Source organism: Leptidea sinapis, chromosome 31, assembly GCF_905404315.1.
Source record: "Leptidea sinapis chromosome 31, ilLepSina1.1, whole genome shotgun sequence".
In the NCBI taxonomy this organism is placed as follows: Eukaryota; Metazoa; Arthropoda; class Insecta; order Lepidoptera; family Pieridae; genus Leptidea; species Leptidea sinapis.
This window is the reverse complement of record NC_066295.1, coordinates 5,177,578-5,191,806: the sequence shown is the minus strand read 5'-3', so window position 1 is coordinate 5,191,806 and position 14,229 is coordinate 5,177,578. Positions and strand designations below refer to the sequence as shown.

At 37.1% G+C, this 14,229-nt stretch overlaps 1 protein-coding gene across 1 annotated transcript in view; it reads left to right on the top strand.

Annotated features, from left to right (window-relative positions):
* LOC126973992 (uncharacterized) overlaps nucleotides 1-13,893 on the top strand; it is a 57,491-nt gene extending 43,598 nt beyond the window's left edge. The window contains exons 9-10 of the mRNA XM_050821340.1: nucleotides 6,757-6,877; nucleotides 13,146-13,893. Of these exons, the coding sequence (XP_050677297.1) occupies nucleotides 6,757-6,877; nucleotides 13,146-13,687 (663 nt within the window). The 3' untranslated portion in view covers nucleotides 13,688-13,893. The remainder of the gene's footprint in view (nucleotides 1-6,756; nucleotides 6,878-13,145) is intronic.
* Nucleotides 13,894-14,229: the final 336 nt, after the last annotated feature.

The following is a 14,229-nucleotide window of genomic DNA, read 5'->3' as shown; positions in this document are numbered from 1 at the left end:
TATTCAGCCTAGACAAGAAAGATGCATACTACGATTTCCGACGCGGAACTAACACGGCAGAAACACCTCGTAATATCAATGTTGCGTTTGGAGAGGGGACTGCTAATGAACACACTTTCTAATTGTGGTTTAAACGCTTTCGTGATGGGAACTTTGATTTGAAGAACGAACCACGTGGAAGACCGCCCACAGATGTGAATAACAATGAATTGAAAGAGATGATGGAAGCCGATCCGAGCGAAACTACCCAGGAAATAGCGTCATGATCGTTACCTTACCAACAATACTGACATATTTTGCGTGAAATCAATAAAATAAAAAAATATGAAAAATGGGTGCCTCACGATTTGACTAATCCGGAGAAAGAAACGCGTGTTGAAACTTTTGTTGTCTTGTTCGTTGATCGAATTGTGACATGCGATGAAAAGTAGATTCTTCCGTAAGTGAAAAATGCATAGGCTGACCACAGGTGAAACGCCGCAACAAAAAAGCAAAGCTTACTAATAAAAATGTTTGGTGGTCTCAGCATGGTGTTATTCACTATAGCTTTCTCCGATCTGGTCAAGCAATAACGGCAGATGTCTACTGTGGCGAGCTCAGAACAATGATAGCAAAACTAGCAGTGAAACAACCTCGACTCATGAAACGATCTTCACCATTATTGTTCCATACGACATATAACGACAAACCGTTTTCACTCTAAAGGAACATCCATTAGAAACCATTAGTGACCCTCCGTATTCGCCAGACCTTGCTCCAACGGACTACTATTTTTTCGTGATTTGGAAATATTTCTACGTGATGAATAGTTTTCTTCTCAGGAGGCAGTACTAAATGCTTTCACACAGTTTGGCGAATCTAGACCACTACAGTTCACAATAAATAACCTTAATATTAGATGGCAGCAATGTATAGTAATGGTAATTATCTTGTTTAAATAAATATGTTAAATAAAAAAACTCATTTACAAACCGACAATTTCATACTTAAGCCCCTAATATAATAAACCTAAATTCAACTATACATGGCCAAATATATATTAATATGTACTTAAATACACACATCAATAAAGTCTAAGCAACATGCATGATATTACAAATTTACCATTTATATTAATTAATTTCTAAGTCTTTATTCTGCTTTCATTTTTGTTATTGATGACATACTGGCTGGTTGTAAAAAAAAAAAATCGATTATGTTTTGTTTTTTCATGAAATTAAATGAAAGGGAATTTGTTTGAATTTAAGTGCGATTTTATTGCTACGTTTAGTCTTGATTTTATAATTTCAAATTTGAATTGTTAGATATTCTTTAAATGAAAAACATAAAGAGCTGTAGGGATGTTGCAAGCAGGAAGCAATCAATCTCAGGTATCTCGGCATTTTGGCATTCATAGAAGTGTTATTAGTCGTCTTTGGCAGCGCTACAATAATACAAGGGAACATCTGAACAGCATTCAGGCCGTAAAAGGCAAGACCGGTACATACAACTGACTGCAAGACGCCAGCCGATGTTAACCGCTCGAGAGATAAGTTTGAGGCTACAAAATTCAAGTGCTGTTGATGTAAGTCCCCAAACTGTGCGAAATCGACTGTATGTGTGCTCCCTACGAGCTCGACGCCCAATTAGGAGCCCACCGATACGTCACGGGAAAACGGCGCTCGTCAAAATGTATATTGTAGAGAACGCAGAACATGGACCCCGGAACAATGGGATAAAATTAAAATTTTCCGATGAGTCGCAATTCGGGTTTAGGCCTGATACAAGAAGGGTGCGAGTGTACCGTCGTCGGCCCGGATATACTGAAAGGCTCAGGTGGATTCAGGAAGTTCATCCATACAGCGGCTCAACAGTTATGGTATGGGCGGGTATTATGAAGAACAGGCGAACTGAGCTCATTTATGTAAATGGAAACATCAACGCTGAAAATTACGTTGAGGATATTCTCAGACCATATGTCCATCTATTTGCACAAACCTTTGGCTTCGATTTTACGTTAATGCATGACAATGCGCGTTCTCATACAGCTTGGCGAACCAGTCAATACTTGGCAACGGAGAACGTCCTGGTATTGCCCTGGCCTGCACAATCGCCAGACCTCAACCCACTCACAGCACGCATGGAACATGTCCCGTTGAGCATACTCCAGAGACGTGTTATAAAGGACTTGGACGGAGTGAAAACAACCCAACAGCTGAAGGATTTGCTACTATTCCATTGGGAGCGAATACCGCAAGATTACATAAACAGTCTCATTGATTCAATGAATAATCGTTGCCGACAAGTTCTGAATAGCAGCGGCGGCCATAATTTGTATGAAATTATCCTATTCTTTCACAATAAATTCATTTTCTTTAGAAATTTCATTTTGTTAAAAAAATGTTTAGTTGCTTATGTACCTCAGTTTCTGCAGTATATTCTCATATTGTTAATTTCTGCTAGTAAAAGAACTTATAAGTACTACAGCTGTTATTTTTACATGATAGGACCCCAAATAATATTATATTAAAAATAAAATACAACGTTATAATGTGAAAAAGCATCCGAAAAATTTAATACGTACATGTTGCTTAGACTTTTTTGATGTCGTAAGAATCCAATATTTAAAAACCATGCTTTCTCACTGGCAGTTTCCTCATATTTTTATTCATAATTCATAATTATTTACCTACACACTTAGATATATAAATTATAGACAGACGGAGCGCGCCGAACATGAGTGAAGTCACCAAAGCAAATACAAATTCAAAAGCGACACGACGAGTCGCATTGTTTACACATCACTATACTAGCGCCACGCTATGGTGGCCGTTTTGACATAGTATAATAGTGATGTGAAATATCAATTTACTCTCGAAAAAAATATAATCAAATCTATTAGTTTTTGTTGCAAGTAGTACCTGATTAAAAAGGTTTAATAAAACAAAAATATAAATGTTTACTTAATATATTTGAACGATCTGAATATTGGAATGAAAATGAATATACGTTAAATCTGGCATATTTATATGCCAGATTTAATCAGATTCGTCCATACTGCTATTTTCACTGTCGTCACTGCTATCATCACCTCCATTAATTATAAGTTCGTTTTCTAAAATATTATCTATTTTCACATCTCTTTCATAATCTTCCCTTATTAATTTAACAGTTCTATTCACAACTCAGTCTCCCTTTTTTTTCCCAGTCTCCTTTAGTCACATGTTCACAAGCTTCTTCTAATATTTTACGCATTTTTATTGTGGTAAATGGGGGTTGTGTATTGCGTCTTGCAGCATATCCCTTAATTTGAGCCCATGTTCTAACGCTATTTCGTCAATGACGTATCGGATCTTGGTTGGTATGTTTTCTTTTAAAAGACGTACTAATTTCGGCTTTTAACATATTTATGTTTGCATCTACGCCATTTTGGGATTGGGCAGGTGCCTTGTCAATTTACATCGAGTGGTATGGGGCGTTGTCCATAATTATATTAGATGGTTCAAGGAGGCTACACAACATTGAGGTAAACCATTCAGTAAACTTTTCTCCATTCATTTCTTCATGATAGTCTCCAGTGGTTTTTGACGCACAATCCATGAGAGAACCTTCGACAAACCCGTTGATGGTTCCGACGTGACAAATTATAAGTCTCGAAATGCCTTTTCCAACAGGAACTTTGGACGTAGATGCTGCAGTGTCATCGGTCTAAGAAAGTTTTACAGTATGGTTAGCATTTAGCCATGTTTCATTCAAAAACACAACATTTTGCCAAATTTCAATTTCTTTCACTTGCCGTAAAAAACTATATCTTGCCATCAATATTTTGCGTTTGTTACATTGTCTGTATCGAAATCCAACGGTCTTCAAAATCTTCGTTAAAGAACTTTCCCCACCGAAGAATAATCCAGCTTCCTTCAGTGATTGCACTAACTTTTTTCTTGTTGGATACTCCTTCCGTAAATAGTAGCCATGTCTTCGGATGGCATCGGCATCAAAGCTATCGATGCCTACGACTGGTTTTGCTCGTTTTCTCTTTTTTGGTGTGTGAAGTTTATTTTCTTCTGTGCCAGTCTCGCCATTTTTTTCTTTAATTATTCGTCTCACAGTTCGTTGTCCAATATTAAGCGCATCAGCTACGCGTTCAACCACTGACGTTACAGGTAAAATTGGCCCTCCATTTGGAGAATAACGTCCACTACCTCATTTTCAACAGAACATGAGTTCATGTTAAACAGACTTGCTATTTTAGTAGGTAATTCCTCAATACTCAATATTTGCCAATTTACTGAAACCATAAAAACGCATTTCGAATTAGCCCAAAACATTTGATAATTCTGCCTCATAAATATCATAATTCAACTAAGGAATTCTTGCTTTGAGAGACGGAATTTTTTTTTAGGTCCCTTTCATAAGTTGCAAATATCCGGACGACCGAGCCTTGCTCGGATTTTTAAGAATGTACAAAACTTGAACAAAAAAAAACTAATAGGACATCGGGATTCGAACCGGGGTCTTCTGCTTTCTGGATCACCCAATGTCCCATCTGAGCTATAATAGTCTTGTATATAGTGGCGAAATTTACCTTTGTATTCTAATGTTATTGTAGCTGTTTCTCATTCAAACATGGATAAAACCTTTTTTTTTAAATTGAAACCTAGCTAGATCGATTTATCACCCCCGAAATCCCCTGCATACTTAATTTTATGAAAATCGTTGGAGCCGTTTCCGAGATTCAGATTATATATATATATATATATATACACAAGAATTGCTCGTTTAAAGATATAAGATTTAATTCTAAATGCGTTAAGTGCGCTAATTATCTCATTAATAGTTTTTCCTTTACCTTTTCATGTTTAAATGCATTGTGATATCTGTCAAAAATGCCAAATCAGTCAGCCATTTTCCGTTTTTCAGCATCTGAGTGTCATCACCTCTTTCGACAAATAAAAAAGGTGTTACTTCGGGCAATAATTTTTGAAACCTTTCTAGAAATTTTCCGCGACTCAAACACCTGACGTTCGTGTGAAGAACTAAATCCCTGTGTTAAATTTTTAAAAGCAATGCCGATAATCATGTGCCCATGTTTAGAAATTTTGAACACAAAACTTGTTGATGTATAATGCAATGGAAGGAGCAAAACGAAAGGAAATTATCATTAGCTCGACACAATAACGTTTTTTTTCCAGTCATTGCTGGTGCTCCATCGGTTGTAATACACACTAGTTTATATTATATTCGCAGCTTGTAGTTTGTTACAAAATTGAAGAAAACGCTGACATGTCATTGAATACCATTAGAATAAAAATACACAGTTGGGCAGTGTCTGTCATATCGGTTGATTCGTCGAACTGAAGAGAAAAGTATGTACATTCCATGATACAGGGTGGACCAAAAGTCCGTTTACATTTGAATCGGTTGCCGCGTCTAGCAGCGGGGTGGAGGGGTTACGCATTGCAAGAGCGACCAATGGGAATTTAGTACCATGGCGTCGTTCAGCGGTAGTCAACGTGCGTTTTGTGTACGCGAGTACTATCGAAACAACGATTCTGCAACCTTAGCTCAACGAAAGTTTTGCAATCATTACAAGATACGACACAAAAATCAAGCGCCATCAGGTGTGTTAATTAAAAAATGGGTGCTCAAGTTTGAGAAGACGGGTTTAACAATGGATTTACCTCGATCTGGAGGGACCCCGAAAACGTGGAGCGAGTAAAATCGTCTGTTCGTGACCAACCTGGACTTTCAACTCGAAAGCGGTCTGCTGTCCTTAACGTGTCAAGATAATGATGTATTACCGCATTCTCAAGAAAGATTTAAGTCTACATTCCTATAAAATCCAAATGGTGCAGGAATTAAGGCTTCAGGACGATGGTAGAGCGATTCACCAGTTTTACAAACATTTTTTTCTCAACAAGGCAAACTTCCACCTAAATGGGCATGTTAATAGACAAAATTGTCGTTATTGGAGTGACACTATGTCATGGTGATCAAAAACCCCTGCATTCCAGCCAACCAGCCCAGTAACTCTTGACAAATTAAAGGATCGTATTCGCACAGAAATCCAAAACATCTCAACAGAAACATGTAAAGCTGTTATCGAAAGTTGAATTTCAACTTGTATTAGTATTATGGTGATGGATACGCACGCGTTTGGCAGGAGTTTGAGAGAGAAAGGTGTATTTGATAGAGGTTTGGTCCCTGATTAAGACAATACAACTACCGTTAAAAGGTAATGCAATGTTCTCGAGAAAAAAAATATAAAACTATTTTAATCCCAAAATTGATAAAACAGAAAAACTAATGCAATATTACTGTGAGGGCAGGATGGCGTATATTAATTTGTTTAAGTGCGATAAGGACTTACTTGATCATGTCAAACACTAGTGTCACAATCTATGGTCACAATATACTTGGTGGTCTATACTCCCCTGTTATAGGACTTACTTGATCATGTCAAACACTAGTGTCACTTATTATGATTTTGTTGATGACCACTATTCTAAATCGTGTATTGCATTGTTGTGTACTAATAACAGCATTACACACACAAAGATTTAGGTACGTGTCGCTACAATGACACTACGCACATATAAATATTACACCACTTCACCTTGTTTGTTTAGGTTACTCCATGGTGGTTATCTTGTTAATCTGTGCCTACACATAATACTGACAGACGCGGCGCAGCTAATTCAACTCGGCCGGCGGTATGTGTGTGTACTGTCCTGTGTAACTTGTCAGTCAGCTGTCAGTCAGTGTGTCGTGTGCCAGGTCTGTCTGTTCGGCTCGGCGGAGGTGTCGCTGCGGGACGCAATGCGCGCCGGCGCAGACGACCGCGAGCTGGGCGCGTTGGTGCGGGGCGCGCTCCGGCGCAAGCTGCCGCAGCACGCCGGTGAGGCACGCACACACACAGTGTGTGTGAGTCGTTTACTATAAATATTAAGGATACAAATACAAGAACAGATCCATAAATTAAATACAATTAATAAATTTATTTTTAGAGTATAGTTAAAAGTAAGAATGTATAACAATCATTTTATTATTCAGAGTTAACATTTTACACATTCTGTTTAGTTAGATTCAGTTTAAGAAACGTGAAGTAAAATTATTCCAAATTTTAAACTTTTTATCTTACCTTTGTCACTACAGAATTACATGACAGGGAGAAGTCATTTTAAACTTGGAGAAACTTTACATTGCGTTTAAGACAAAATACAATTAAATAAGACATATTGAGTAAGTATATTATCGCCTATTTTCTTGTATTTTTGTACTTATATTTAATGAAAATATATCAATTTCAGTAAGATATAAATTGTAAAAACTACAAGAGCAAAACTACAAAAGTATTTCCTACATATGAAAGTAATTTTAGAAGAAGATGACGGTGTTATAAATTTTATAAGTTTTAACATCGTTGCCGAGTGCCGCGTCAACTTTATTGTTAATAATTTTAAATAGAAACAATTTGATCTATATAGTTTCTACTGTTATCTAATGGGGATATTCTGTGCCTTTGTGACGTAGTGGCATAATCGATAAAATTATACCTGCCGGATTTATTTTATTAATTTACAAGGGAATTATAACTTACAAGGTATACAAATACCTTGAATACGACCGAGCGATATGAACCTCATACCGAGGGCTCCAGATAACTCAAGCAAATTCCAGGATACTGCGGATGAAAACATACGAGTAGTAGAGTCAGTGGCGTAGCTATGGTGTCAGAAGAGGGCTAGCCTATTAAGCCGAATTAATTTTATGAGCACAAATTCATCTTGTCCTTTTACTCATAAATCTTTACTTTAATACAAAAATGAGGCGTGGGTTTTTGAACATAAAAAATGAGCTGCTTTTCTGAGCAAAAAATTTACCTTTTCGTCACTAATCTAAAGTTTTTGCACACTTAAATCATCACATGGCACTACTTTCGCCAATTTCCAATAAATGTAAAACAATTAATTTAAGATTTTTTCACAAAATCAACCGACTCCAAAAACACTATTTCAAAACAATACATATAATATGCACTGAAAACTAAAATGTAAAAAATAATGGCGTATTTTTATACAATCTAATTGATTAATATAATTCTATTACGATTATTACCACACAAGAAGCACCAGCTTTCAAATAAAATAATAATTATCAAAATCTGTTCGACCAGTCGAAAGTTCTGAGGTTACAAACATAAAAAAAAACATACCGACTAATTGAGAATCTCCTCCTTTTGTGAAGTCGGTTAATTACTTTCTATTTAAAACTTACAAAAGCAATACAATAATAATTATATGTTTCAAAGTCGCTCTTGTACTAACACTCGACTCAAAATTAATGTCTCACGTTCTTCACTCTAGTTACGTCAATTTGTCAACGTAAAGTCAGATCAAATTTGCTGCTGCTTTAATTCTTTATACTAATCCGTTAAACCAACCTATACGTATATGTTATTTCATAAAATTTTCAATCTTATCGATTGATAAGAAATCGAAAGAGATATAATAATAACTGGAATCAAAGCCCCAAAACAAGCCAACGAGTGTGAGTGAGATAGTCATCTGACTCTCAGCTTGATTTTATTATTATTGGTCGACCTTGCGAGAAAGAGCGTCGCTTTGACGCGGCCATTTTAGTGATGCGGCCAATGAACTTAACAAGTGATTTGAGCGCGAAGTTTGAATGGGTAGTTCCATAGTTTGGTTATATTCTTGATAGAAAATAATGCAAACTCGACTTAAGGCCGACTTAGACGAAAAGCCGCGCTGAATTAAACAGCAACTAAAGTATAAGTATTTGGTTGACTAAAAGGTTTTGATTACCGCAATACTATTCCTAATTGCTTACAGGAAATATTTAATTCCTTAAAACTTTAAAATAACTCCATATGAACATATTATGGAGTTTAAAGTTCAATTAAGATTAAAGGGTTATACCCAGGTCCTTCATACTGCTAAGGCGTTGTAGTTTCCTACTAGAAAGAGAATAATTAAAAAAAGGCATTTATTTTCTCAAAATTGATTCCTTTAGAATTCTTTTTGATATCATTTCTAATATACTAGATACTACTACCGCTTCGGAAACAAATGGCTCTCTGAGAGAAAAGAAGCGGCGCAAGAAACTCTCCCAGCATTCTTTTTTGCGCTCTTTTTAATAAAAATATACAATTTTGTACTGTCATTGCTATTGCTATAAAATTATCATAATCTAGTCCCAGAGTAATGGGATTTACGAAAAAGCCATTTTTTAATAAAACATCAAAATTTATTTATAGATAATGTGGCCCAGTGGCTGGGTCTTTATTATAGAAGTGTATACATTTACCCTTAAAGCTATTATGTATCTTATGAAGCCTACTAGAATGATTTCCAAGCAATCCCTTATTTCTAGTTTATAATAATGAAAATCACTACAGTCCTAATTCTTTTTTTTTTATTTTTCTTTGAGAGACTATCTATAACCAAGCTGATATATAGCACGAACAGCTCTGTTCTCTCTTTCTTTTGCAGAGCAAACACTATATCAATTTCAGCAGCATGACCCCACAGTAAAATACCGTACGTCATGATGCTGGGATTATAACTGAAGTACATTAATCTAGCGGTCGCTACATTCGTGTACTCTCTTATTTTTCTAACGGCATATGCCACAGTGCTGAGTCTATATGCTAGTTGGGCAATATGTGGACCCCACTGAAGCTTTTTATCTAACGTGATACCCAAGAAGACCGTAGTTTCCACAAAATCAAATCTCTGGTCATTTATAAGTACGTTGGTTTGTACCTCCGCTGTGTTTGGTGTGATGAACCGTAAACACTTTGTTTTCTTACTGTTTAAGTGCAGATTATTCGTCTCAAACTAACGCACTATCTTTGAGAGTGCATTGCTTACCTCGTCACCAATATCTGCATGTCGCTTCACAATACAATCTTATCGCTATCATTTACCACAAACGGTAGATCGTTAATATATATAAGAAACAAGAAAGGACCGAGAATAGAACCTTGCGGAACACCTCTCCTACAGGTTTACCCGAAGACCATTTACATCGACTATCTGAACTCTTTCGCTTAAATATGATTTTAACAGATTTAGGGCTCTTTTTTAACTCCATAATGCTTTAGTTTAAGGAGTAAAGTTTCATGGTAGACGCAGTCAAACGCTTTGGATAAATCACAAAAAATGCCCAATGCATCTTGTGACTCTTCCCAGGCGTCACAGATGTGCTCAATGAGTCTAATACCCGCATTAATTGTTGATAAGCCCCTAGTGAAACCAAATTTATTTTTGTTCAATGATTTACATAAATGCATTTGTAGCTGCTGAAGCAAAGGTTTTTCAAATATTTTACTAAAAAAAGGTAGCACTGAAATAGGCCTGACATTAGCAGGGTCAAAAGAACTGCCCGATTTAAACAAAGGTATTACATGAGGTCAGGAAATACATCTAGGCATTCATTAAATATAATTGCTAATTCAGGTGTTATAATGTCAAGTATGTATTTTACAATATTAGTCGAATGGCCCCATATGTCCTTTGTATTTTTAACCGACATCAAAAAAGGAGGAGGCTCTCATTTCGTCGGTATGTTTTTTTTATGTTTGTTACCTGAAAACTTTCGACTGGGTGAACCGATTTTGATAATTCTTTTTTATTTGAAAGCTGTTGCTTCCCATTGTAATTTGGTCCAGACATGACAATGGCATCCATGAGAAAACCATAAAAGTCTTAATACACGGCCGAATCTTTTTTATTATACTATCCGGATATTTAGGTCATCTACCATAACATAGCTATGTCATGTTACTGTCGTAGTCGATTGTAGTCGTAACGACTTACAGTAAGGGTACAGTATCTGTGGCAGAATTTCTAACTGTCTGTAATCAAATTGCAAAGCACTTACGTTAATAGCTCTATTGAAAAGTTTAGTATGTCTACACATATTTAGACAAATTGTTAGTTAGTGTACTTCAAATTCACTAAAAATCACAAAATAAATAAAATTTTAACAAAAAAACAACCGACTTCAAGTATTACAATTTATTTATTTCAGTTTTTAGTATATCGCTACCTTTAACATACTTAAATTTCAAATCAATGGAAGATACTAGTACGTGTAATTTAAGCATATCATGTGCTGCTTTCGGTGAAGAGTTTAGGTCTGGTCGTGATTGGGATTTCGGAGAAGTATTTATCAAATTCATTTGCAATTTCTATTTCTGAATTTATAACGCGATTATTAATATTTAAACACATAGAGGTGTTACGGCAATTCGATCTGCCAGTTTCATTGTTAATTACATTCCAAGTTGCTTTTACTTTATTATTCTGTTTATTTTTTCACATATATTATAAATTCTACACTATTATCGTAATGTAACTCATAATAAAGGTCATATTCAAATTCAAATATTTTTATTCAAAATAGGATGTGACATCACTTATTGAAAGTCAAAAACTATCACCCATTCCAAAATGAATGCCTCAGACCTGAGAAGAATGGGCGCAACAAACTCAGCGGGCTTTTTTTTTCATCGAATAAATATGTTTACAAAGTAATATTGTACAATTAAACTTATTATTTAATAGCCTGAGGGCGGTCACTCCATTCCCAATATGTGGTATCATTAAGAAAGTCATTTATGTTATAGTAACCTTTACCAAACAAACGTTTTTTAACAATTCTTTTGAATAACGTTATACTTTTGTTTTGAACATTTTCTGGGATCTTGTTGTAAAAGCATATACATCGCCCCACAAAAGATTTACTAACTCGACTTAGCCGAGTAGTAGGCATCATAAGTTTATATCTGTTCCTGGTCGTAACATTATGGTTATGACAGTTTCTGGCAAATTCACTTATGTGCCTATGAACATATATTACATTATCAAAAATATATTGAGAAGGTTGCTTCTCAACTATACTTGACTGTTGAGTCAAGATGTTAATTTCTTTAAATTTTGCTCTCAATGATTCTTTTTAAGATTAGGAAGATCATTTATATAGATAAGGAAGAGGAACGGTCCAAGAATGGACCCTTGTGGTCTGAGAAGAGTCCCAGGAGATCTCTTGCCATTCACGTCGACCCTCTGAATTCTATTGTTTAGATAGATAGATATAGATAGATAGATGCCATAGTGGTATAGCTTCCTGACCAGCGTTGAATGCTGAACACAATCAAAAGCCTTAGATAAATCACAGAAGATGCCAAGCGCATTCTGCGATTCCTCCCAGGCATCAAAAATATTCTTGATCAGCTCAACACCTGCATCCGTTGTTGAACGTCCCTTAGTAAAGCCAAATTGTTTCAAATGAAGTAACTTATGAGAGTTAAAGTAAGTAAGCATTTGGCTTAAAATTATTTTTTCAAAAATTTTACTAAGGGTCGGCAAAACTGACCCAGGACGATAGTTATTCGGGTCAGAAGAGCAACCCGACTTAAATTTTCATAATATAAGCGTTTACGACTTTTGTGGATACCCATTGTTGCCCACTCATTAAAACAATGGTTGTTGTTTACTGTTACCGTTACTGGAGTAAAAATCTTGTCAAATTACTCACAGAAGGAATTGAAGACTACGTTACAGTGAAAATTAGCAGTTTCACCAAAATTTAAAAATGGTATGGTATTTACCAAATTATTTCTAATCCTATCAAGACGGCCAGTAACGGGTATAATAGTCACATGTTTTGATCTGACACTGTCCAATCTTGTATTTACTTTTATAAGTTGCCCACTATGGTTGGACTGAAGATTATTAATTATAAGTTTATTAGTAATAGAAACATTTGTTGTCGTTATCTAAATAAGTTGCTGTTGTAGAAGTGATTCTAGTAGGTTCCCAAAATACATTGAACAAAGTAAAACTTTGAAATAAATTTTTAAGGTTAGTACAATTGACAGAAGGTTCAAGCAAGTTCATGTTAAAATCTCCATACACTATAATTGACTTGCTGGTTTGCTAAATTTTTTTTTCGCTTTTTCTTACGTATCTAATAATGTAAATCGGTTTCAGTCGCGGGGGTAAATACGTAAATCTAAAATTGTAATATATTATGAGGATGATCGGGCACTCATGTGTTATAGGCATGGAGAAGCTCGCCCGGGGTAACAACCGGCCCATGATTCTGATTGGCGGCTGAGATGTGGAACGTTTCAGCGCGGCGGGGGTGGGCGCGGGCGGGGGCGCGCGGCTACTGCACACTGAGCCACCTGGACGAGGCCGGCCGCGCGCGCATGGTGGACGTGGGCCACAAGCGGGTGACGGAGCGGGCCGCCGCCGCCGAGTGCTACCTGGAGGTGGGCGCGGCGCTGCTGGAGCTGCTGCGCGGCGCGCGCGGGCCCAAGGGCGACGCGCTGTGCGTGGCGCAGGTGGCAGGCGTGCTGGGCGCCAAGCGAGCCGCCGACCTCATCCCGCTGTGCCACGCGCTGCCGCTGAGCGTGGCGCGCGTGCGCATCGCGCTGCCGCCGCCGGGCGCCGCGCCGCGCGTGCGGCTCACGTGCGAGGTGCGCGCGCGGGCCCGCACCGGCGTGGAGATGGAGGCGCTCAGCGGCTGCGCCGTGGCCGCGCTCACGCTCTACGACATGTGCAAGGCCGTCGACAAGCGCATGACCATCACGGGGCTGCGCGTGCTGCGCAAGACGGGCGGCGCGAGCGGGGACTGGCCGCCGCCGGGAACCACACCCCCGCATGAAACGTGACAGATCTGTTGTTCATTTGTGTTTTTATTGTTATTGTTAAGTAAAGTTCATTGTCCTATATAATATATAGGTATTTATACAAAATATAGCTAGTAAATATTTTTATATTTCTAAATATAGGAGGAAATATTTTTATACATTCCAAAGAGCTATATTATTACAATAATTCAATTTTTTTCTATTAAATGGTTTTAATAATCACATCACTCTTGCATTTTATTTTTTCCTGTTTCAAATCTTTAAACACATTTTTCGTTAACAGTAACTACCTAATCTTCATGTTCCAACTTCTCAATCCTCTATGGCATTTCTCATCGTATCACGCGAAGAACTGAGTGACGTTTCTTATTATTATCAACAAATAAGAGACGTATATAACGTTATGAACCTGCGTTATTTCTGTGGCTGTAACTGTAAAGTAGTTCTCGGAGAAGGCGTCAGCCACAACTGAAGATACTACTTTGCCATGTGATTCCCCGGGGCGTAAAAAGAATATAGAGTCCCAGACCCAATTGTGTCGTAAGAGGACTGTGATTTTGTTA